The following is a 26,061-nucleotide window of genomic DNA, read 5'->3' as shown; positions in this document are numbered from 1 at the left end:
TTGGGGATGGCCTTGAGGCACCTAGGCCTTAAGTGCCAGTAGAGGTTGGCTTACAAAAGTGAAAAAGCTACAGTCCCTTAAGGGCATGGGACTCAAGGCGGGGAATTCACTCACTCTAGGGTACCCTCCATTCCCTCTGGCTGTGTTCTTTAGAAATGAAACAAATTCTTGTGAATGAGGCATGCTTATCAGACTTAGCTAGTTTGAAACACTTTGGGAAATAACTATGGTAAAATTCTCTAGGATCACTGCTTAAATTAAGTTCAGGATAAAATGCTCCATAAGGAGGGTGAACACGTAATTTATCATCCAAACCTGGAAGTTTGAGGAGGGTGGAGCTACTAATAATCATGTGGGGAAAATAGGGGTAAATCAGAATTGCACCAGGCAAACTGGGACCTGTGCTTACCCCAACTATAACTGGTCTTCTGAGTGCCTGAACTCCCATTGTCTTTCTCGCAGCCTTCCCTGTCTTTCTCAATTCAAATAGCACCTCCTCAGAGAAGTCTTTAGAGGCTGTTTCTTCTCTAATTATTCATCTTTCCCAGACTGGGTTTCTCTAAGCCAGAATCTTCTTAACTTTTACCCAGGCTACAGAAAGAGAGCTAGATTGCTTTCGCTTAGAATCCTGGCTCTACCTTTATTAGTAGATAGACTTTGGGCAAATTAACCTTTCTGTGGTGGTTTTCTTATCTGTGAAGCAGGTAGTAAATAATAATAGTACTTACTTGCGAGGATAAAATGAGTTCATATATGCAAAGCACTCAGAACACCACCTAGGCTGTAAGTGCTCAGTACTGTTAGCTATCACTTCCTCTAAAAATATTTTTTTTTCCTACCAGAGTCAAGTATCAGATCACTAAAAAATTTGCATTTCTAAAGGCAAAATTGTATAAGTTACTTTTGCCTCATCTATTCTTTCAAATCCTAATATTTTGAGGAGGATATTTTCCTTCAGTGGTGGTCCTGAGTGAAAAAAAAATTAAGTCACCTGGAGTCCCAATTTATGTCCCAGTATTTGCTACATTATACAAGTTTCTATTTGCTTTTCCTGGGTGGCTTTCTGGTTTTTATCCTAAGTCATGTCTTTGGTTTCTGTAGCAAGGCCCCAACTTTGACACATGTGGAAAAGAAGGCCCCACCTGCCATTTCAGTAAACAAAGGATGTTGCAGCCATAAAGCCATCAGCCACTGTAGCCCCCGCTGGTGTGCCCTCAGGGGAATTCAGGATGGAGGAAAACAGGGTACTGGCCCTAGATAGTTAAGATGCATATCAGAGGAATAATTTCAGTGAGCCCAGACTTGCATCTTTCCATACCTAGAAAAGGACTAAAATCATCTTGAGATGTCTTTATTTTTAACTAAAGTAGAGTTGATTTACAATGCTGTGTTAGTTTTAGGTTTACAACATAGTGATTCAATGGATTGTACTCCATTTAAAGTTATTACTAAATAATGGCTATGTTTCCCTGTGCTGTACAATATATCCTTGTTGCTTATTTATTTTATACATAGTAGTTTGTATCTCTTAATCCCCTTTTTTGCCCCTCTTCTCTTCACTCTCCCCACTAGTAACCACTAGTTTGTTCTCTATATCTGAATCTGTTTCTGTTTTGTTATATTCATTTGTTTTATTTTTTAGATTCCACATATAAGTGATAATGTAGAGCACTGGTCCCCAACCTTTTTGGCACTGGGGACCAGTTTCATGGAAGACAATTTTTCCACAGATGGGGGTGGGGCTGGTTCAGGCGGTAATGCGAGCGATGGGGCGCGATGGGGAGCGGCAGATGAAGCTTCGCTCGCTTGCCCGCCACTCACCTCCTGCTGTAGCCGGGTTCCTAACAGGCCGCGACCGGTTGGGGACCCCTGACGTACAGTATCTGTCTTTGTCTGACTTATTTCACTTTTCACTTAGTTTAGATATGTGATTCTCAGCTGGAGGAGAGTTTCCTCCTTAGGAAACATTTGACAATGTCTGGAGACATTTTTAATGGTCCTACAACTTGGCAGGGGAGAGCTACTGGCATCTAATAAGTTGAGCCTCTACAACAAAGAATTATTGGGCCCAATATGTTAATCATGCCAAATGAAACCGGAAGTTTGTCCTAGATACTAATTTGTTACCAGTTATATGTATTGTAAATATTTTCTCTCTGTTAATATTTTCATTTTTCCTGTAGTACCTTTTGATGAAGAGAAATTCTTAATTTTAATGTAATTTAAGTTACCAACCTTTTCTTTTATGGACTGTGCTTTTGTCTGATTTAAGAAAGCTCCCCTCTGCCCTAAGGAGACGCCCCAATGAAGTGTCTCAAAAGTTTTAAATCTTGCTTTTTTACATTTAAGCCTTTCATTACATTTGTAATGAACTAATTTTTATACTAATTTTATACTAATTTTAAACTAATTTTTATATGAAGAACTGAGGACCGTTTATTAAAAGTCCATCTTATCCCCACTGGGTTACAATGTTGTCAAAAATCAAGTTTACAAAAATGGACTTATTTCTAATTGTCTATTTTTACCTTTCCATCTGGAGGCTAAGGTTGTTTTCACTTTTTTATAAAAGGAAAATTGAATCCCAAGAGTTTAAGGTTTTCATGTATTTCATGAAAACAGATTTCAGTAGGTTTTTTTGTTTTTTTAGTGTTTCTCTATATTTTCCAGAGAAACAAAAGGAAGGAAACCTGATGTTATTTTGAATACCAGTGCCCAATACTTCTCAAATTAAAATGAACTCATTAACTTTACTGAAAGTTGTTTCAATTCTCCACAAAATACATTGCCTATAGCACACATTTCAGAAAGGTTGGAAACACATTTGTTTTTCAACCAGCAAAAGAGAGCCTTTTCTGAAACCTTTTTAACACCTATATTTAACCTTACACATCATCTAACTTTTTCATCTATGGGTTATAACAGAAATACCCATATTCTTTCCTCCATAGTAAGAAAGGCCATTTTCCTAACTGCTGAGAAGCTGGCTCTAAGGACATTCCTGCCTAGATCATTCCTGGAAAGGAATCCATAGCTCAAACAACAGTCACACCTGTTAGTCAGCCTCAGCCATCAGCTTTCAAATCCAGTTGCTCTGAAGCCAGTGGCAAAACTATTTACGGAGTGAAGCAGAGAAGAAATATAAGTACACATTGCTTTCTTTTCCCTTTTTTCCTTTCCTAACATTTCCCCTTCATTGTCATTTAGCCCACACAAGCTCCACACCAGTATTCAATAACATTGAAATGGGATCATTTCATTAAAACAAACTATACTTTGGAATTGAGGTAAATCAGAGGTAGAAATATAAATTCATTGACTCAGAAGATAATTTAGCATTGGGACAAGAAGATTTCCAGGAGAGGAAATTTTCTCTTTGGGAAAATACTCTGGAAACGATTCCTTTTTTAAACAAGTCAATTATTTGCTACTGCTTGTTATTCTTTCTTTTTTTCCTGAATAGTCTTCAAATGATTATCAACTAACAACGCAATTATTCTGGAGCCTTCAAGTATGGTTTTAAGGACAAATGAGAAGGGGTTTTCTGTAGTGACATTCCATGATAGCTACTTTTTATATTTGATCACCATGAAGATTGCCAACTGATGGCCAAGCAATGACATAGAGTATTCCTTAAATACTCTGGTTGGACAGGGGGTCTCTAGCTGATGACCACATCCAGGACCAAGTGGTAGTTAAACCCAAGGGGGCTAAGAGGATTTACCAGATCTACGGCTCTCAGATTATAACAAATTTATTAGATCTGGAGCCCTGTTTAGAACCATATAGCAGAAAGACACTTAATCAAAACTCAGGGGCCTGTATTTACAAAATGGCTATGCATACCTCTTTCAGATATACGGGTGTAGAAGGTCTCTGGAGGTCTTTTAAGGAAATTTTCATAAACAAGAGTTATAGGTTTCCACCGCATTTAAACACATTAAATAAGCAATTTCCTAAAATGAATGTGCAAAGGCAAACGAGTTGCTCCAGAGACATGGTAAAGACACACGGAAATAGAGCTTTCTGGCAATGTAGAAGTATGCAATGCTGCAAAGAAAGTGGACTGAGAAATCAACTTATTTTGCTATGACCCCCAGGTTGAGGCCAGGAACACACGTTTTGATTGCCCAGGAGAGAAAAAAAAAAAAAAAAGTCAAAGCCACAAGCATAAAGAGTCCTACAACCATCAGACATAAACACATAGCCTGCTGAACCTGGAAGATTATGATCACGCTGCCAGTTTACCTGCCAGGGAAAAGAGACCCCCTGAATCTCCAGGTGAAGGAAGTAGCAGCAGTCGTGGTCTAGACTCCTGAGAATAATCAGGTCTCCCATGGGAGCTGCACCTGCTCTGTACCTGTTTCCTTATGCCTCAAGCTGTGCTTCCATGCAGACTAGAAACGCCTGCAGGTGAAACATCACAATCACATGAGCACAGGAAAGACCAGCATCCACATAAAATTCACACTGAAGGTGCTGCCCAAGGGCTAGACCAGGGCAACCAGATAAGCACTACCCTCTAAAAGAGGCCCTTCCCTACCCAGCCTCCACACAGATTTGGACCAAAGTGTGCCAAGTGGATCGTCATTGCGATACATGTGAATAAACGTGAGACAGGGTTTAGCAGTTACAATTTCCATCAAATTGTTGAAAACACGACCCAATTGAGGACACCTTAGCTCTTAATGTGCCATCATAAGCATCTGGCTCAAACTTAAAACCCTATAAAATTTTAGTTTGAACGCCATAAAATCTAAAATGGGAAAACTGGGCAATTCTTGCTCCCCATGCCCAGGTCGGTGTTAGGGCACTTCCCTGAGCACCAGTGAATCCAGGCTCTGGTCCGTTTGGTTAGCTTTACCCGTCAGACCACTCCATTCAGCCTCTGCCTTTCCTTTTCTCAAGGATGATAAATTTTTCGTGTCACTGGACTTGGAAATGGCTCCACCGCCAGGTGGAAAACCCTCTATTACGCGGTCCCTAGACAGGTTCCCCAAATGGGGAGCAGCCTGAACTCGTCTGTGAGGAGTCTTGAGCCGGTGGTGAGTCCTAGAAATGAGCAGGTTTGAGGGACGACGGCAGAGAAGGAGACTTGCGAAAACAGTGTCCACAACCCACACCACTATTTCCTGGGCGTCAACCGCCCAGAACACACCGCTCGGGGGCAGACGCTGACCGTTAGGCGCGGGCGGGGCCTGGGTCACGTGACCGGCGCCGGGTCATATGCCGGCGTATGCGGGAGCACGTAAAGAGCGGCTCGGCCCTCGGCCGCGCGCTTGGCGTGCGCGCGCAGGCCGGGGGCGGAGCGTGTGGGCTGAGCCGCCGGCGCGCGGCGGGGTGGAGGCGGGGCCCTAGCGGGGTGGAGGGCGGAGGCAGGAGCACTTCCTCCACCTCCTCCTCCTTCTTCTCTACCTCCTCCTCCTTCTTCTCTTCCTCCTCCTACTCCTCCTCCTCCGGCGAGGCTGGGCTGGCCGCGGCGGCGGGAGGCGGGTGACCTGCGGCGGGGCGCCTCGGCCATGACTGCGGAGCTGCAGCAGGACGACGCGGCCGGAGCAGCCGACCGCCACGGCTCGGTGGGCCCCGCGGCGGCGGGCGGGAGCCGGGGGGGCTGGCTCCGGGTCCCGCGGGAGTAGGGGGTGCGGGGCCGGGGCGGGAGCGGCGCGGGGCGCGGGGCGCGGGCGGGCGGGCCTGCGGGGCTCCGGCGCGGGGCCAGGCGGGAGGGGGCTGCGGAGGGCTCCCGGGCCCGGCTGGGGAGAGGGCGGCGCGCCGGCCGGGGTGAGCCCCGGGGCTCGAGGAGGAGGGTGAAGTCTCTGCAAGGCTCGGTCGCAGAGATTGAGGACTCTCTTCGGGTTCGGGGACGGGCTGAAGTTCGAGGGAGATTAGCTAATTTGGAAAATCAAATATAAAGGGCTGGACGTGGGCTGTCTGCATCAGGGATCTCTAAGAAGAGCGCTCCTGGCGCCCGACCAAGGGTGAGAAACTTCCGAAAGGGGCAGCTTTGGTGGTTTTTGTTTTTTGTTTTTGTTTTCGAATCCGTTTTAGGGCAGTGCTGTTCTAAGAGTCTAAAGCAGACCGAAGTTACCTAAGTTAAAGCCAGGATTTATCTACACCGTGTGAAAGACCAGGGGTCCTTGTTACCACTTCATGCCTTCCACACACACCCCTATTTTTTTAAGCAGAAAGCAGCCTTCCCAATTACTGCATTCATCACTCTAGATTTTTAAGGAAGGGGGAGGAACAGAACAGCGCGATGAATACAAGGTATGCTGATAATGCTTTCCCTTTTCTATTATCTAAGAAGATTGAAATCAATACGAGGATTTCTGGGCTAAGGTGGTGAGAGTAAAAGAATACTGGTTTGAGAGAAAGTCAAACGGCTAATGTCTGTGCGAAAAAAAACTTGGGAAGTGGGCAATTTGAGAAAGTCTTCTAATGTTACTTTGGAATGTTATAACTTAAGACTACCCGTCACCCATCAAGTGTTAAGCTGTTTCAAGACAGAATTGGAATCCTGTACCACGTATTTAAATGCGAGTTTGGAAGTGGGGAATTTCATAAAATATTTACAGTACAGAGCTGTCAGATACTTCCACGTGAGAAACCTTTTATGCCTTTTTGTTTTTCCTCTTCAGGCACTCGGGAGACCAATAGTGTGTAAAGTGACCGCACTTACTTTTTAAACTCCTGTAGTAAAAGATACCTCTGGGTCGTGGACTCAAAAATGAAAGTAGGCAGATGGTGTTTCATGTGCTGATTTGTAATAGAAAAATTGTTAGGTGTTTACCAATGCCTGTTGGAACCTGAGTCAGGATTTTCTTTGGTTTCAGAGATCAGTTCTATTTGTTTTTAGGACAGTGAGTTAAAAACAGATGGGAAAATCTTAGCTTTGAGACAGTCATGTTGATTTGGAGAAGAGACTATTTTAAGGGAGAGCAAGTCATTTAAATTCGTTGGTTGACACCATGTGCCTTTTGGTGAGCAGCAACTGCATTTACCTCTGCCGCAGTTTGATAGGTGACCATTGTCTCAGCACTCTCTGTTTAAGAGTTCGTATGTGAGGTGTTTGATGAACACTTGTATATAAGTCATAGCTATTTTTGGAAAGATTTGGAACTCCAGTGGCTGTGGCTAGCTGGAGGACCCTGATTCCTGGCAACCTGTAGAGTGATGACATTTACTGTTCTTCTCAGTGATTCGCCCCATACAGACAGATGATAAGCTTGGAATGCTTGATAATGTTTGCCCTTTTTGTTTTTGCTAATGTAAAATGCTTGAAGTTAGCAGGCTAGGCTGAAGGAGTCTTATATGAGGAAATTACCTTTCACATCTCAGAGGAAAGATTTTAATATCTTCTTCCTAATCTTCATAAATTTCATGTTAGAGTGGACTCTATTTTGAATTCTCTGAAGCATTCTACATTGCCCTTAAAGGATCTTTCATTGCTGTAATTGAGGGGAGCTCTCCTCCCCTGACACTAAATCTATTTAAAACCTAGAATGCTTCCCTTCCATTATTGGTCATTTGTACATGGAACAGGCAGAACCCATTATAGCCGTCCAAGATTCGAGTGCAAGAAAAACGTAGTACTCTTGAAATATGTTCTCAGTACGTACTCGAGTCTAAAAGAGGGTACTATTTCAATCAATTCTTGACTTAGATGAAAGCCAGCAGCAATGTTTACTGTTTTTGTAGTTTACAACTTGAGGTCAGGTTGGCTCTTAGAAACCTGTGGTCCTTGGCAGCTAAACTAGGGCTCATCACACGTTCTGCTAACTGAAGCCCTGTGAAAACCTGTCAGTTTCCGTGAAAATTTAATGCTTTCTTTTGATTTTTTGGCTTTACACCCTCTTTTTTTTTTTTGCGGTACGCGGGCCTCTCACTGTTGTGGCCTCTCCCGTTGCGGAGCACAGGCTCTGGACGCGCAGGCTCAGCGGCCGTGGCTCACGGGCCCAGCCGCTCCGCGGCATGTGGGATCCACCCGGACCGGGGCACGAACCCGTGTCCCTTGTGTCGGCAGGCCGACTCTCAACCACTGCGCCACCAGGGAAGCCCTTTACACCCTCTTTTACCTTGTCTCATTAATTGTGATTTTTGGAACATCAGTAAGTCAGTGCTTGGTTGGCTTCCACAACTCTCATGCCTCCAGCTACAAACAGTTTCTATTCACACAGTACTTTTAGTAAATTTATAAAACACATTGACAAGTAACACCTCACCAGGCAAGATCTTCCATGTATTTTGTTTCATCCAAGAAATTTAAAGCAATAGCCAAGTGAAACATTTTTCAAGGAAAATAATGACGCTGATAATAGTAGTAGATAACATTAATTGATCATGTACTGTATGCCACACTCTGTGCTACGAATTTAACATATATTATCTTAGTACTTATGACAACTCCAGGAAATTTTCTTGTTAAATAATTTGCCGAAGGTCACCAAGCTAGTCAATGGTACAGCCAGGATTGAACCCAGGCACTTCTGACTCCACGGAGCCCAGGAAATCCCTGATCCTACTTCTTAGTCAGTGGACGCATTGTTTTGGGTCAGATCCTTTCTATTACTCTCTAGAACTCTCTTCCTGATGTTTTAAACTTTCAGTCCTCCCTGCACTCTTTCTAAATAGATAACCTTCCTTTCTACTTAACTGAGCTTGCTGATACCTTAAGAGCTCTCTGTCTCATATTTGGGTTTTTTTTCCCCCCTCTTCAGCATCCCTTTTTCTCTCAGTGGAAGAGATACCCTTCCCTTCTCCCTTCATTTCTTAGAGATGAATCTAAATCACTGGTGTCTAGAGACCTTTTTGACTGTGACTACTGGGGGAGAATGCTCCAGTAGAAGCCCGGGATGCTGCTAAACATCCTGCAGTGTACAGGAGTGTCCCCCCTAAACAAAAAGCTGTCTGGCCCAAAATGTCAATAATTTTGAGCTTAAGAAACCCTGATTTAGATGTCTCTCCTCACATGCCTAAGTTTTCTTACATCTTCCTTATCCGAACCTAACCCCCAGGCACCTTCACTGACTTCTGCTCCCTTGCGACTCAGAACATGGTCCATGGACCAGCAGCATCCACATCACCTAGGAGTTTGTTAGAAATGTAGAAATTTTGGGTGTGCTGTAGCCACCTTGTACTTGTCCTGCTTCCAGACTTTTTTGACAGTTTATGAAGCACTTTAACATTTATTCTCATTGACTCCATGTAGCAACCCTATGAAGTAAAACTTAGTGCGACTAGGAAGTAGAATTTGCAAAGTGACACAGCTAGTAAGTGCTAAAACCAAAACCCTGGCACAGGCAGTTTTCTCCTAGGATATCAGTATTTTTACTACAACCTCTAGATGAGTTTTGTTAGATGGGCAGGTCACAATAGTTTACATTTAAAAATCATTTTTTCATTTTAGTAACAATTACTGTATGCATTACTTCACTTCATAGTCACACCAGTGCTGTCAAGGCTTATGGTATACTTTAGTTTCCAGGTGTGGAAATTGATGCTCAAGAAAGTTGAAATTTGCCTAGAGGCTAATGTGTGCTAAGAATCTGGGCTACTTAGTGCTATTTCTACCATCAAGGCTTTATAATAAAAAGGGAGGTCAAAATACCAGACATTCAAAGGCAAATTTAAGATCTGCGGGAATAGGTGCTGGCAGCTGCTGCGTGATGGTTGCTAGTCAGGTTAGACTTGAGATGCCCTAAACAAATATGTCCTTTTTCAGTATTCCAGCCCAGGTTAGTACTTTCCTGCTGTCTTTTTTCTTCTTGTGTGTGTGTGTGTGTGTGTGTGTGTGTGTACGTGCGTGCGCGCGATTGTGCAAAGCTTTCCCTTTTTATTCAGTTGAATAAATTCATATAAAACTATTTTAAAGTGTACATTTAGTATATTCACAGTATTGCACAACCACCACTTCTGTCTAGTTCCAAAATATTTTTAACACCCCAAAAGAAAACCCACTAAGCTGTCACTCCGTATTCCCGCTCCCCCTGGCAACACCAGTCTGCTTTCTGTCTCTGCATTTACCTGTTCTGGATGTTTCATGTAAATGGAATTGTATAGTACGTGACCTTTTGTGTCTGGCTTCTTTGATTTAGTTTAATGTTTTCGAGGTTCATCCAAGTTATAGCATGTATCAGTACTTCATTCCTTTCAATAATGGCTAATATTCAACTCTATGTATCTATTACATCTTGTCTGTTTTCCCATTGGTGGACATTTGAGTTGTTCCTACCTTTTGTTTTTTATGAATAGTCCTTCTGTGAACGTTCACGTACGAATATTTTGAGTACCTGCTTCCAATTATTTTGGATATATACCTAAAAGTAGAATTGCTGGATTATAGGGTAATTCTATGTTTAATATTTTGAGGAACTGCCACACTTTTCCACAGCAGCTGTACCGTTTTACATTCCCACCAGCAATGCACAAGGGTTCCAGTTTCTCCACATCCTCCCCAAACACTTGTTATTGTACATTTTTGCTTTTTTTTTTTAACATCTTTATTGGAGTATAATTGCTTTACAATGGTGTGTTAGCTTCTGCTTTATAACAAAGTGAATCAGCTCTGTACATATACATATATCCCCATATCTCCTCCCTCTTGTGTCTCCCTCCCACCCTCCCTTCCCCCACCCCTCTAGGTGGTCACAAAGCACTGAGCTGATCTCCCTGTGCTATGTGGCTGCTTCCCACTAGCTATCTGTTTTACATTTGGTAGTATATATAAGTCCATGCCACTCTCTCACTTCCTCATTTAGTTTTGATTTGCATTTTCCCAATGGCTAATGTTGTTAAGCATCTTTTCTTATGCTTATTGGCCATTTGTATCTCTTCTTTGGAGAAATGGCTGTTCAGGTCCTCTGCTCCTTTTTGAATTGGGTTTGTTTGTCTTTGGTCGTTTGAATTGTAAGAATTTTAATATAATCTGGATGCTAGACCCTTATCAGATTTATGATTCGAAAATATTTTCTCCTATCCTGTAGGTTGTCATTTCACTTTCTTGATAACGTCCTTGGATGCACAAAAGTTTTTAATTTTGATGAAGTGCCACTTACCTATTTTTTCTTCTGTTGCTTGTGCTTTTGGTATAATATAAAAAGAATCCATTGCCAAATTCAAGATAATGAAGATTTACCTTTAACTTTCTTCTAAGAGTTTTATAGTTTTAGCTCTTATATTTAGGTTGTTAATCCATTTTGAGTAAGTTTTTGAATATTGTGTGAAGTAGGGGTCAAACTTTACTCTTTTGGAAATGGATATCTAGTTGTCCTAGCACCATTTTTGTTTGTGGTGTGTGTAAATTTAAGGTGTACATCATGTTACTTTGGAAAATTTGTATATTATCATATGTTTGCTCCTGTAATGATATTTATCATATAATATACTTATAGTGCAATATTATTGTCTACATTCAATAAACTGTACATTAAATCTGTGACTATTTTAGTACTTGTTACAAGTTTGTACTCTTAAACACCATCAATCTTATCCCTACAGCACCCCCAGTACCATTTTTTGAAGAGAATATTTTTTCCCCATCAAATGGTTTTGACACCCTTGTCAAGAATCAGTTGACCATAGATGTATAGTTTTTTTCTGGACTCCCACTTCTTATTCATTTGTCCATATGCCTGTCCTTATGCCAGTACTACACTGTCACGATTACTGTAGTTTTGTAGTAGGTTTTGAAATCTTAAAGTGTGAGTCCTCTAACTTTGTTCTTTTTCAGTATTGTTTTGGCTCTTCAGGGTCCATTGAAATTCCATATGAATTTGAGGATCAGCTTTTCCATTTCTGCAAAAAAGGTCATTGGAATTTTGATAGGGATTACACTGAATTTGTAGATCACTTTGGGTAGTATTGATACCTTAACAGTATTAAATCTTTGTAATGATTCGTTTTATGTGTCAGCTTGACTAGACCAGAAGGTGCCCAGACATTTAGTCAAACATTGTTCTGGGTATGTCTTCGAGGGTGCTTCTGGATGACATCAGCGTTTGAATTGGTAGGCTGAGTAAAGCTGATTGCCCTCCCTAGTGTCTGTGGGCCTTACCCCTTCAGTTGAAAACCTGAATAGAACAAAAAGGCTGAGTAAGAGGAAACTTTACCCACCTGACTGGGTGCAGGTCTTCTCCTGCCCTCAGACTGGAACTTATATCATCAGCTCTCCTGGTTTTCAGGCTTTCCAGATCTGACTGGAATGACACCCTTGGCTGGTTCTCCAACTTGCCAACTGCAGATCTTGGGACTTCTCAGCTTCCATAATCCCTAGAGCCAATTTCTAATAATAAATTTCTTAATTCATACGCACAGGAAACTAGGAATACAGGGTCTCTTCATGTGCTTGCACACACATGTGCCCTATTGGTTCTGTTTTTCTGGAGAACTCTGACTGATACAGTCTTCCAATCCATGAACTTGGATGTTTTTCCATTTATTAAGGTTTCCTTTAAGTTCTTTCTCAGTGTTATGTAGTTTTTAGTGTACAAGTCTTTCACCTTCTTGGTTAAATTTATTCCTGGGTATTTTATACTTTTGGATATTATTGTAAGTGTAATTGTTTTCTAAATTTCCTTTTCAGATTGTTCATTGCTGCTGTATAGAAACACAACTGATTTTTGCCTGTTGATCCTGTACTCTGCAACTTTGCTGAATTTATTTATTAGCTCTAGTGACTTTTTTGTGGATTCTCTGGAATTTTACATATCATGTCATCTGTGAATAGAGATAGTTTTACTTTCTCCTTTCCAGTATGGGTGTCTTTTATTTATTTTTCTTGCCTAATTGCTCTGGCTAGAACCTCTAGTATAATGTTGAATAACATTGGTGAAAGTGGGCTTCTTTGTATTCATACTGATTTTAGGGGGAACTCTTTCAGTCTTTCACCATTGTGAATGATGTTAACTGCGAGTTTTTTTAAATAAAGGCTCTTTATCACGTTGAGGAAATGACCTTCTCTTCCTAGTTTCCTGATTGTTTTTATCATCAAAGGGTGTTGGATTTTTTCTGCATCGACCAAGATAACTGTGTTTTTATCCCCTTCATTCTGTTAGTGTGGCATATTACATTGGTTGGTTTTTACGTGTTTCCTTTCATGTCTTCATCAGTCATGTTTTCTTAGGCATCCATTTTCAAATATTTGGCTAAACTTTATCTCTTCATTCTTTGAGATGTGCAGAGTATACTCAACCTTTCCATTTCTCCTGCCAGCTTCCTACCTCTGTCATCACACTTGGTTTATTCAGTACCCCTATAACTCATGGTTAAGCTTTCTTTCCCTAGTCTCATCCCACTTTAAACTAGTTGTTGACATGTGCTAGATGAATCCCCTTAAAGTACCTTTTTTACCCCTCATATTTCTTCCCTGCTGAGGAACCTGTAATAATTTTTTATTGTTCATTAGATCAAGTCTAAACTCATCCTGACATTTAGAACCCTTCATAATCCAATCCCACATCACCTCTCTGGTCCCTGTTATTTACCTTAAATGGAAACTACACACTGAGGCCCATCTAATAATAACTTAAAATTTTACTGTTAGATTTCTAAAATTATAACCATGTAAACTTGATTTCTTATATCTTTTCCCATATTTTCTTAGTTTCTCAATAAACCTTAGCTGTAGATTGCTGAATGACATTTTCTTTAATTTTTGAAGATACATTTCATAAGACCTTATTGTAACAGTTTCCTGGCCTTGTTTCTTGTATTTAGTTGGGGCACATATGTATTTAAAGAAGTGAAAAAAATATTGTCTTAATGTATTCAAAAGTAAGAAAAAAACAAGGTGCAAGACATGATATATAGTATGAAAGAATATATTTGTGTGCATAGACCATTTCTGGAAAGATATGTCAGAAACTGTTAATAGTGATTACTCCTGGGAAATGGGACTGGATGGGAGGAAGAGGGAAATTTCCCTTTCATTTTATATCTTTTTGTGCTGTTAGAATTTCCTACTCAGTGAATGTGAAAAAAAAAAAGATGAAAAAATTTGAGTAAATAATGATCAGTTCTTTTTTTTCTTGCTTTTAATTTTAGTTTAAACCCCACTATACCATTTAGAATTAGCTAACTTTTAAAAACTTTTAATGCTTTTTAAAAACTTTAAGCCAGTTGATGAACTGAAACAGTGATTTTCATCATGTACCTAATTTTTTGCACCATTAAAATAAGTTATCAAGTAGCCCATCTTGGGAGATTTAGTTTCATCCACTAAAGAAATGCTATTTGTCAATTGTAGAGTCATAAGGCACTTTAGATTTCTACGTTATGAGTAAATTGGACCAACATGGAGTTGTTGCTGGGAGAAAAACTGAAAAAATACCAGGGCTTTTGTGGACTTGTTCCTTGTTTCGTGGAAGTTGGAAAGGTTAGTGACAGTCTCAGACTGTTGTTAAGACCCTGTTGTATAAGTTGGGTTTCTGGAGTTGCTGCTGTATATTTTCTTTGACTCCTAAAGTTATTCCTTTGCTTTCCTTGGGTATTTAAGTTTTATTTTAAAATTAGAAAACCAGATCTTTAACTTTGGAGGGAATTTTATTAGGCACACCTTGGTAGTTCTTTGGAGTAAAGTAACATTTATCAATTATGTACTTAGTTTTAAATTTAGAAATGGCTTTGTAAAAAGAGACAGTTGAGATCAGGAAATGTGTGCATGAGAATGATGAAAATAGCATCCCTGTTTGAAGGAATGGAATAATCTAGAAATTATAATAAGAAATAACTATAGCATCACAGTGCTAAACTGGGTATTTGAAGATTGTGAGATTAGTAATCTCACTAATTTGCTGATCAAAGAGTTTTAGTTTAGTTGCAGTAGGATTAGGACTATAAAACTTCATAGTTTAATGTTTCACTGGGTGACTAATCCTGTTTATTGCTTACTAGAAGGTGAGTTATTGTCTTTGCTTTAAGAAAACCTCAGTCCTGAGAAGTTTTGCACCAAAACCACGGAGTAGTTGAGGTCGGAAAGCTTGAGTTCCTTCTTTCTAGAGATTTCTGTGTGCCTGTCTTTTTTCACTGCCTCTGGGCAAGAAAAGAGAGTACTCTTTGTTTTATGAAAATAATGTGTATTTAGCTATAGGGAAGTGCAAACATGTTGGCTCTTGCCAGTTATTTGACCTCATTATGACTGGAGCACAGGCTTTGTCTTGTCTCATGTTGGGTGTGTACTTTATGTGTAGCAACATAGTTAGGGTGAAGTTAATATTTAAATCAGCTTCCTGTAAAGTTCCAGAAGAAACTGTGAGTTAGTAATACCGTAGGATCCTAATGAGCTTAGCTTGTCTGTTGTGGTAAAATTAACATGTCATATATAGTACTGATTGCGTTGTCTGTGTGAGAATTTAGGTTTACCTGAATATTTATAAGACTGAGTCATGTCATAGCAGTTGTTCATGTGTATCACTAGCATAGCTTAATCCTTGTGAAACTTGTTATTCAGACTCTTAAGTTATTTTTGATTAATCTTTTAATTCAAGACACTTGATGACAAAATAGGTTTTGTAAACCTTAGTTTTCTAATTTGCACAATGAAGATAATGATTCTTAACTTTTTTAGGGTTGTTCCAAGGATTTCATGTGTGTGTGAGGCATCTAAGGTTCCTGACAGAAAGGCGTTCAGTAAGTGTTAGTCACAGTTGTTAATAGCACTGTCCTATGGCTAATTCAAATCAGCTAGTGTGTTGTGTGATTCTTGCCTTTACAGAGGCAGAAATTTCACTTAAAACAGTTAGGAAACCACATGGTTTCCAGATAAAGCCAGTAAGTCCTATTCCTTTGCAGGCTCATTCGTTCCCTCAACATGGGAGGGGGAGAGGATAGTGAGGGACCAGAGTTCTTGAAGGAGGTAAGATGAATATAATGTCGTTCTTGACACTGTACAAAATGATTTTATGTAGCTGTCATCTCTGCCCAATAGCTTTTAAAAAAGGGAAACGAAGAGTTTATTTTCCTTTCCTGAGTGTATTATTCTAGATGTGTTAATGTCCACTGCTACCTGTTACAAAGTGGAGACAGAGGAGTAGGACTTTAACCCACAGCCAAATGTAATGGTTAGTAAATTATTTATCATTTCCATACCGTATTTCATTGATTAGCATTTACTTGGCATTCTGAGATCTCTGAAATTGAGATGGTCCTTACATTTACTATCACCCAAGCAGCACATGTGGTGTAGTTACCATAGTCTGCACATGTGTGGGCTTAGTCATAGCTAATCCTGCCGTCATGGCAGTCGGGTTATATGCACTCTTGGTACCGCGGGGTTAGTTTACTTGCCATTTAAAAGGGCTTTAAAAAGATCGAAAAAACTATGAAGAAAGGCATAGAAATAGAACAGCAGGGTACAGATTTGATTTCATGTGAAGTAAAATATTTGTCATTGGAGGAATGATTGCAGTTTCAAATTTTCTTGCAAAGCTACAATCAAGTGCATTATGGGACCTCAGAAAGGAAGATACTATAGGTGTTTTAAGCTTTTTTTTGTTTTTGCTGAGAAATATGCCAAAGAATTATCTATTGCATGCCAGGCAGTGCACCTGGAAGTAGGGTGAATTGCTCTATTTCTCAACATAAATGAGACATTTTGGAGCTACAAGAAGCTGATGTGACCAGTTCATGTGTCTCCTAGGACTGTCATGAAGGACTTCGTCACACTTCACTGTCATGAAGGCATTTAAGTGGCAGCCGTTTTTGTCTTTGGTGGTGCATAAAATAATGGTGCTTTTTATAACTGATGGCACCTTAGATTCTGTCCATTATAGTGTTTACCTCTCTACTTCCTGATGGTAGCTTATTTGGAACTGATTGTACTACTAAGTAATCAAAATTGTGATTATATAAGGGCAGCTAAAATAGGAAACATGTTAAGATGCAGAGATCAAGGTCAAAATATAAGAATAAAATGTTTGCATTGTTTTGCATTAAATAGGTATTCTTGCCTGTTTTCTTTGTTTTCTCAGATACAGCATGGCATAGAGGTTAGAGTGCAGACTCTGGAGTCAGGCAGCCTGGGGTCAAATCCCAGCTCCACCCCTTACTAGCAATAACTTTGTGTAAGTTACTTAACATCTCTATGCCTCAGTTTTCTGTCAAATGGGCGCAGTGTCTATCTCACAGGTTTGTTATGAGGGTTAAATGAGTTAATACATATGAAGTGTTTTGAACAACACCTGGCTAAAAGTAAGCAGTGGGTGTGAGCTATTATTTTAACCGGGATTGTCTTCTGTGACTCCTGCATCAGTTGGTACACAGAGTAATTTGAGGTGAAGATGTGATTGTCTATCCCACTCTTACCTTCTTGGTTCCAGTGCAGGGCTGATATGCTACCCATTTCCTCTTCCTTTTATTCCACCCTTTTTTGGGTACATTGATTTGGATTTTTTAGAAAATTGGTTATGATTGACCTATATAGATTCACACACTTACACAATACGATCAGTGGAATTAGAATTTGTTTGGAAACAAACTTTTTAATACTTTATTTTTCTAAAAATCATATGCTGTGTTTTCAGTGTTTTCCAAGGTTAAATCTGGATACCTCTTAGTGTGAGAGTCACTCTAGCAGTGCCCAGGCGGTGACTGCCTTTGACAGACTCACAGCCTCCAGGGCTGCTGGGCTCAGCAGGGTAGGGTTCCATTTCTAGCCTATGACGATGACCTGTGACTAGAACAGAAAGACTGTTGATGCTTTTCCAAGGACTGTACAGGGGTGTTTCAGTTCGTTATTTCTAGTGGTGTGCTGCTTGAGTGTTGCATTGGGCCCTCAGCTGTTGAAGAACAGAGGATACTGTTTCTGTTACAGCTGGCAGTGAACTAGACTGCCTACTGCCTCTTGGAGACATAGTACTAACTGAAAGACAGTCAAGCATCAAGTATTGAATTGGGGCTTCATTCTACTACAATGTTAAGAATAAATTAGATTTCTTCTCGCTGGATTAAATTTGAGCTATTTCGTTTTCAGTATTCATCTGTAAGATCACTGTGTCTTCACTTGGGCCAGCCAATTGTTTAAATTGTTGAAAAGCTTACTTGTAAATAGGTGTTTTGTGTTAACTTGTCTGTGTTAACTTGTCAGTTGAAGACTTTAAGGCTGAAAAGGGTTATAAACTGATCTTGTAGCTGGAAGTTAATAAGAAAGGTTTTTCCATGATTCAGATTAATGAAGAGAAAACATTCCATACTTTATTCCCTCTGCAATTGTATTTATAATTCAGAAAATTCTAGCTTTATCTATACATTTTTTTAAGCAATCAAACCTAAAGTTTCAAATGTAACATTGGTGGTATCGTTTGTTAATTACATGATTGGAAACTTAATGTCAGTGAAAAATGACACACACAAATGGCATGTGCAGTGAAGCTTAAAATAGCACATCTTCACATCCATGCAAATTCCCTGGACTCCTCATAATGACCTACTTACGTACTGCTCACAGAGAGAAACCTGAGGCACTTGAAGCATCCATTAAAGCTGGAATATTACATTTAAATGTTTTATGTATTTGTAGTTTTGCTATTTACTCATGTTTCGTCCACAAATGCCAAAAGCATTTTCCATGATTAAGCTTTTAAAAGAGCAATACATTTGGCATTTCAGAATGTGTCTGACAGTCAAGTACCTTGTTCCTTGGAGCTTGTTGGTTTTTTAAAGTAAAGAATGCAAGTCTCAAGCCTGTTTACCCAAGATGCTGGTGTCTATTCTTTAAACGTGTCCAGGTTTACTTTCCGATTGACACGTGTGTGTGTTCTTTCTGTTTCTCAAATACAGAGCTGCCAAATGCTGTTAAATCAGCTGAGGGAGATCACAGGCATTCAGGACCCTTCTTTTCTTCACGAAGCTCTGAAGGTTAGTCTCAAGGCCTCTATTCAGCAGGTTTTAAAGCTGTTGTTCATATCATAGTTATGTCAGTTCAAGCTATATTTATGCCAAGATGAATGTGCATACGTATAGGACGGAAGTTCTAAAGGTCAAATGACCCAGTATCTTCAACATGTAAATTATAAGAGCAGGAAAAAGTTGAGGAGGGGAGAGACTCATAGTGCGGGGGGAAACCTACAGAGATTTAAGGTACCTGTCAACTAACTGCACTGTATGGACCTTTTTTGGATCCTGATTCGAACTAAAAAGTATTTGAGTCAGGGAAATTTGAACTGGTTATTTGTGTGAGGATAGCATTATGGGTTATATTTTAAAATATATTAAAAAGATACATTCTGAAATGTTGACTGATGAGATGATAAGACACTTAGAGTTTGCTTCAGAGTATCTGGGGGAGGAGAGGCAGAATAGGTAAAATAAGACTGACCAGGGCTTGGTAATTATCGAAGCTGAGTGATGGGCACATGGGGTTCAATTATACATTCCCTCTCCTGTTGTGTATGTTAGAATTTTTTCCTAAGAGAAGTTTAAAAAGTTAAGATGAAATAGAAGTGTGGTCATCACTTCATCACTATAGAATATGATAACTGTTTGGCACCTTTACCGTAGGGGCTGACTTCACTTAGAATCTCTGTGTTAATCGCCAGCCCCCTTCTTGATACATCATGCCGTAATTCTGTGAAATCAGGCGGCACAGTATCCAAAGCAGTGAGATTTCATTCTCGTTTGCATGTTGTGGGAAATCAGAGCATGGCAACTCCCTTCCTGTAACTAGGAGTTTAATGGCAGTGCTTTAAGCATAATAGACCTACTATCCTCCACTGTACTCTGTTTCCTCCTTTATACCCTAGAATTATGCCTAGACTTATTCAGTATGTCACCAGGGTAGTAAGAGTTATAACCCCCAGACTAACTTGCTGCTTATTTTAAATGCTGTGATGCTTTACTTTTGAAATTTCTATTTTTTTCCTCCCCTCAGGCCAGTAATGGTGACATCACCCAGGCAGTCAGCCTTCTCACTGATGAAAGAGTTAAAGAGCCCAGCCAGGAGACTGCTGCTACAGAACCATCTGAAGTAGCGGGCAGTGCTGCCAACAAAGAAGAATTAGCAAGTAGGTATATCCTGGCTTGGTCCCGCTCTGAACTAGCGGAGAGTAAGAGATGAGTTTACGTGAGTGTCCTTTCCATCGCATCAACCCTTCGGAAATAGTAGTAATAATGACTAATTACTGAGCCATTACTGGGCGCCAGGCACAATTCTCAGCGCTTAAATGGTTCCATTCATTCAGCACTTACTTAATGAACCCCTATTATGTGCCAAGCACTCTTTTAGGCACTGGAGATGAACAAAAGAAACAGGAATTGCTGCCCTGTGAGAGATGAGCCCATTGAGGGAACAAATGGGAGGCAGATCTTGCAGAGCCTTCATAGCTGCTTGGCATTTACTCTGACTTAAGAGGACTAGCCATTGGAGAGTTTGGTGCAGAGGAATGCTGTAAACGGGTTTCCTTTGGCTAAAGATCATTCTGGCTGCTCTGTTGAGAACAGAATGTGTGGGAGGGAATAGCGAGCGTGGGACAGAGCAGGGAGCCCAGGACGACTCAGGAAGCTATTGCAGATGAAGGCGGTGTGGGCCAGGATGCAGTAGTGGAAGGGTGACAAGTGCTTGCTCTACATGATTCGCTTACAAAGGATCTGAGAGTTGTGAAAGAGAGAGGGGTTAAAGATGACTCCAGGTTTGTTTCCTAAGGAGCTGAAAGGATGGAGCTGCACTTAACTGACGTGGGAATAATTGCAGATGGAGCAGATTTGGGGTGGAAAATGAGGAGATCGGTTTTGGCAATATTAAGTTTGAGATGCCTGTTAGACATCCAGGTGGAATATCAAAAAGGCAGTGGAGGTCCAATTGTGCAGTTCAAGGGAGAGATCTGGGCTGGAGGTGGATAAAACCTGGAATCATAAACCTGTAAATGGTACTTAAAGTTATGAGAAGGGATGAGCTCTCCAAGGGAGTGGGTATAGAAAACAGGAAAGGTTCAGTGACTCAGCAGTAGATCTTCCAGTGTTGAGATGTCTGGGCGGGGGGCAGGGGAGTAGGAGGAAGACCAGGAGAGTGGTGCTATGGAGGCCAAAGAGGCTTCCAGGAGGAGGGATCTATCAGCTGCGCAAGGTGGTGTTAATGGATATTTGAGCTGTTGGCAATTTTGAACTATTCTGAATAATGCTGCTGTGAATATTCTTGTGTATGTCTTTCGGTGCACGTAGTGACTTTTTCAATCCACATTTTTCTTTTCTAGACGCATCCATGTTGGTTGTACCTGTAGTTATTTCTTTTGACTGATGTGTAGTATTTCTTGGTCAGAATATACAACAGAATTGATATATTTGTTGATTGACTTTGGGGCTGTTTTGAATTTTTTTTGCTGTTTTAAACAAGGCTGCTGTGAGCTTTTTTGATTTATGTTTCTTGTGCATGTATGCAAGAGTTTGTTTAGTGTATATGCCTAGCAGTGTAATTGGTGAGTATTAAGATGTGCTCATCTTCAACTTAGTAGCTATTATTAGTGACATTATTTTCCAAAGTGATTTTTTAAAAAAATATTTATTTGGTTGTGCCGTGTCTCAGTCGCGGCATGTAGGCTCCTTAGTTGCAGCCCGTGGGCTCCTTTAGTTGCGGCAGGCGGGCTCCTTAGTTGTGGCACACAACCTCTTAGTTGCGGCATGCATGTGGGATCTGTTTCCCTGGCCGGGGATCGAACCTGGGCCCCCTGCATTGGGAGTGCGGAGCCTTAGCCACTGTGCCACCAGGGAAGTCCCCAAAGTGATTTTTTTACATATTTATACTCCCACTAACAGGGTTTGAGAGTAACTCTTGCTCTCAAATTTGTTAGATTGTAAAATTGTTGCCTGTCTTTTTGATATGAAATGATAATCTTGTTTTTAATTAGAATTTTTAAAAATTAAATAATGAGATTGAACATCTTTTCCCTTTTGACTATTCATGTTTCCTCATGTGAAGTTTCTTTTCATGTCTTCTGCCGGTTTGTCTGTTTGTTTGCCTCTTTTTATTGATTCTTGATATTCTTATTGATAATGACTTTATATTCTTGATATTAACCCATTTTTCTGGACTTGGGTGTTGCAGATATCGTCTCCTTATTGATGACTTGTGTTTTTACACTATGGTGACGAACTAACAAATAGCTTTCATTTATTAATCTTCTGCTATGGTTTGTGTTTTTTGTTTAAGAACTCCTACACTGTGAAGTTATAGGATATTCTGTTATATTTTCTTCTAAAATTGTAATGTTTTGCTTTTCACATTTAAATCTTTAATTCATCTGAAATGGATTATCTTGGTAAGCCATAAGATAGAAACATAGTTCGATCCACCCCCTCACTTCCTCCAGCTATTCAGTTGGTTCAGGACCTTTTATTGAAAAGGCTATACTTACCCACTGATTTACAGTATTAGCTCTGTGTTATATCAGATTTTCATATTTTCCATTCTATTTCATTGAGTATCTGTTTTTAATTCTTTGGGATATATACCTAGGAGTGGAATTGCTAGGTCATATAACAATTCTGTGTTTAACTTAAAAAAAAAATTCTAAAACAGGACTCCTTTTTCATAACTGCAACAATATTATCACACCTAAAAATTAATAACAATTTCTTAATCTCATCAAATACCAGTGTAGAAATTTCCCTGATTGTCTCACTAACAATATGTTTGTAATTGGTTTGTGAGAATAATGATCCACATAAAATGAAAACATTAAAGTATGTTTGAAATGGTTTTTTAAGATCCCTTTTATCTATATAGTCCCCCTCTCTTTTTTTCTTGCAGTTTAATGTTTGAAGAAATAAAGTCCTTTGTTTCAGGATTTTATTTGACAGGATTTGCATGATACCACATGATTGCATTCCTGTGGTATCCTTTAGTGGATTTTTATGTCCTCTGTGTTTCCTATTAATTTAGATGCTTATCTGGCATGATAAAGTCATAGGTAGTGTTGTGTGTATTTCTTCTATTTTGTTGTATCAAGAAGTAAATAATGTCTGGTCCCCGTCTTTTTGTGTTGTTAAAATTGTTAGTGTGTTCAGATTGTTAGTTTGATTAATTTATCATAAAATTCCCCACCTAGTATTTCCAGCCACCATTGGTGATTATTGCTTAGATTCTTTATTTTACTGGAGATTTCAAAATAGTAGTAGTAGTATTTTATCTATCTATTTTATCTATCTATTACTTAATAATTTATTAGTTGGAATTCTTTTTTTTAATTGTAGTTAAAAAACACATTAACATAAAATTTACATTTTAATCTTTAAAAAAATTTTTTCATCATGGATATTTTGGGGGGGGCATCAATTTTAATTAATTAATTAATTAATTTATTGGCCACACCACGTGTCATGCTGGGTCTTAGTTCCCTGAGCAGGGATTGAACCCTGCCCGCTTCAGTGGAAGCAGAGTCTTAACCACTGGACCACTAGGGAAGTCCCACATTTTAACCATTTTTAAGTGTACAGTTCAGTAGTGTTAAGTATATTCACATTATTGTATAAAAGATCTCTAGAACTTTTTCATCTTATAAATCTGAAACTTTATTCCCATTAAACAACCCTTTTCTCCCTCCCCGCCCCCAGTAACAGCCTTCTACTTTCTGTTTCTGTGAATCTGACTACCTTAGGGACCTCATATAAGTGGAATCATACAGGATTTATTTTTTTGTGACTAGCTTATTTCACCTAACATAATGTCCTCAATATTCATCCATGCAATGGCATGTGACAGGATTTCCTTTTTTTTTTCTTTTCAATTTTTTAAATTATGGTAAAATACACATCACATAAAAGTTACTGTCATAACCATCTTTAAGTTCAGTGGTATTATGTACATTCATGTCATTGTGCAACCATCACCACCATTCATCTCCAGAACTCTTTTTTTGTCTTGCAGGACTGAAACTCTCGACCCATTAAACAGTAACTCCCCATTACCCCGTCCCCCGCTCCTAGCAACCACCGTTCTACTTTCTGTTTTCTATGATTTTGACTACTCTAAGTACCTTATGTAAGTGGAATCATACAGTATTTGTTCTTTAGTAGCTGGCTTATTTCACTTAGCATAATGTCTTCAAAGTTCATTCAGATTGTAGCACGTTAGAATTTCCTTCCTATTTAAGGTTGAATAATATTCCATCGTATGTATATACCAAATTTTGTTTATCCATTTATCCATCAATGGATATTTGGGTTGCTTCCACCTCTTGGCTTTTGTGAATAGTGCCATTTGAACGTGGATGTGCAAAAAGCTCTTTGAGACCCTGGTTTTTCATTTTGGATATATCCCCTGAAGTGAGATTGCTCGATGATATGGTAGTTCCACTTTTAATTTTTTAAAAAGTGTGGGAACCTCCACACTGTTTCCCGTAGCATTTGCACTATTTTATAATCCTGCCAACAGTGCAAAAGGGTTCCAATTTCTCCACATCCTCGCCAATACTTGTTATTTTCTGGTTTTTGTTTTTTGATAGCCATTCTAATGGATGTGAGGCATTATCACATAGTGGTTTTAATTTGCATTTTCTCTGATGATTAGTGACATTGAGCATGTTTTCATATGTCTGTTATCCATATTATATCGTCTTTGGAGAAATGTCTCTTCAAGCCTTGTGCCCATTTTAAAATCAGATTAGTTGATTTTTTGTTGTTGTTTATATACTCTGGATATTAACCCTTTATCAGATACATGATTGGCAATTATTTTCTCCTATTCCGTAGGTTGCCTTTTGACTCTGTTGATTGTGTCCTTTCATGCTTTAAAGTTTTTAAGTTTGATTTAGTCCCATTTGTTGATTTTTGTTTTTGTTTGTTGGTGCTTTTGATGTCATATCCAAGAAATCAATGTCATGAAACTTTTTATGTTTAACTTTTTGAAGAACTGCCAGCCTCCATTCTTCTAACTTCCACAACAGCTGCGCCATTTTACATTCCCACCAGCACTACACAGGGTTCTAACTTCTCTACGTCTTCACCAACATTTGTTAGTTAGCCATCCAAGTGGGTGTGAAATGATAATCTCATTGTGGCTTTGATTTGCATTTCCTTAATGGCTAATGATGTGGAGCATCTTTTCATGTGCTGATTGGCCATTTGTGTATCTTCTTTGGTGAAATGTCTAATGAAATTCTTTTCCTGTTTTTAAAGTTGGGCTGTTTGTCTTTTTATTATTCAGTTGCAGGAGTTTATGTAGTCTGTATATAGGTTCCTTACTAGATACATGGTTTGCAAAATTTTTCTTTCATTCTGTGGGCTGTCTTTTCACTATCCTGATGGTGTCCTTTGAAGCCCAAAGATTTTTATTTGACGATGTCAGATTTACCAATCTTTTCTTTCACTGCTTGTGCTTTGATTGTCATCTCGAAGATGCCATTGTCTAATCCAAGGTCATGAAGTTATACCTGTTTACTTCTAAGAGTTTTGTAGTTTTAGCTCTTATCTTGAGGGCTTGATCCACTTTTGAGTTCCTTTTTGTAAATGATGGGAAGGAGGGGTTAAAAGCCACTCTTGCCCTATTGAATTGTCTTGGTACCTGTGTTGAAAATCAGTTGACTATAACTGTGAGGTTTATTCCTGGACTGTCAGTTCAGTCCCACTCATTCTGTTCCATCGATCCATATGTTAGTTCTTATGCCAGTAGCACAAGGTCTTGATTTTTTGTTTTGTGTTCTTTGTGGTTTTTTTCCTTTATAAATTAAGTATTTCATTGCTCATATATAGAAATTCATTCAACTTTTGTTCATTGATCTTTTATCTAACCATCTCTTATTTTTTTTTTAACATCTTTATTGGAGTATAATTGCTTTACAATGGTATTAACCATCTCTTATTAATTATAACTGTTTTCTATAGATTATTTTGGGTTTCCCTTGTAGGTGATCATTATCTGTGAATTATGACAGATTTGTTTCTTATTTTGCAATCTTTATTATTTTTAAAAATTTATTTTATTTTGTTATCACACTGCCTGGAACTTTCAGAACCATGGTGAATAAAAGCCCTCAACAACAGACATCTTTGTCTTAGTCTTGGTTTTAAAGGAAATGCATGTAACATTTCACGATTAAGTGTAAAGTTTGCTGTGGGCTTTCCATGGATATTCTTTCTCAGTCT

The 26,061-nt window shown here is 39.3% G+C and overlaps 1 protein-coding gene across 10 annotated transcripts in view; it reads left to right on the top strand.

The window, feature by feature from the left end:
• The first annotated feature begins 5,335 nt into the window (after positions 1-5,335).
• The window catches only part of USP28 (ubiquitin specific peptidase 28), a 56,740-nt gene continuing 36,014 nt past the window's right edge, over positions 5,336-26,061 (top strand). For 7 of the 10 annotated variants that reach the window (XM_030837320.3, XM_060304068.2, XM_030837382.3 and 4 more), the window contains exons 1-3: positions 5,343-5,576; positions 18,769-18,846; positions 19,859-19,991. In XM_030837320.3, coding sequence (XP_030693180.1) covers positions 5,520-5,576; positions 18,769-18,846; positions 19,859-19,991 — 268 coding nt within the window. In that variant the 5' untranslated portion in view covers positions 5,343-5,519. Of the gene's footprint in view, positions 5,577-15,579; positions 15,622-15,783; positions 15,848-16,961; positions 17,055-18,768; positions 18,847-19,858; positions 19,992-26,061 lie in introns of those variants that run through there. The other 3 variants (XM_060304064.2, XM_060304063.2, XM_060304070.1) reach the window with 3 other exon arrangements.

This window comes from Globicephala melas, chromosome 8, assembly GCF_963455315.2.
Source record: "Globicephala melas chromosome 8, mGloMel1.2, whole genome shotgun sequence".
NCBI lineage: Eukaryota > Metazoa > Chordata > Mammalia > Artiodactyla > Delphinidae > Globicephala > Globicephala melas.
The sequence above is the reverse complement of the archived record's forward strand: the minus strand, read 5'-3'. Positions and strand labels throughout refer to the sequence as shown.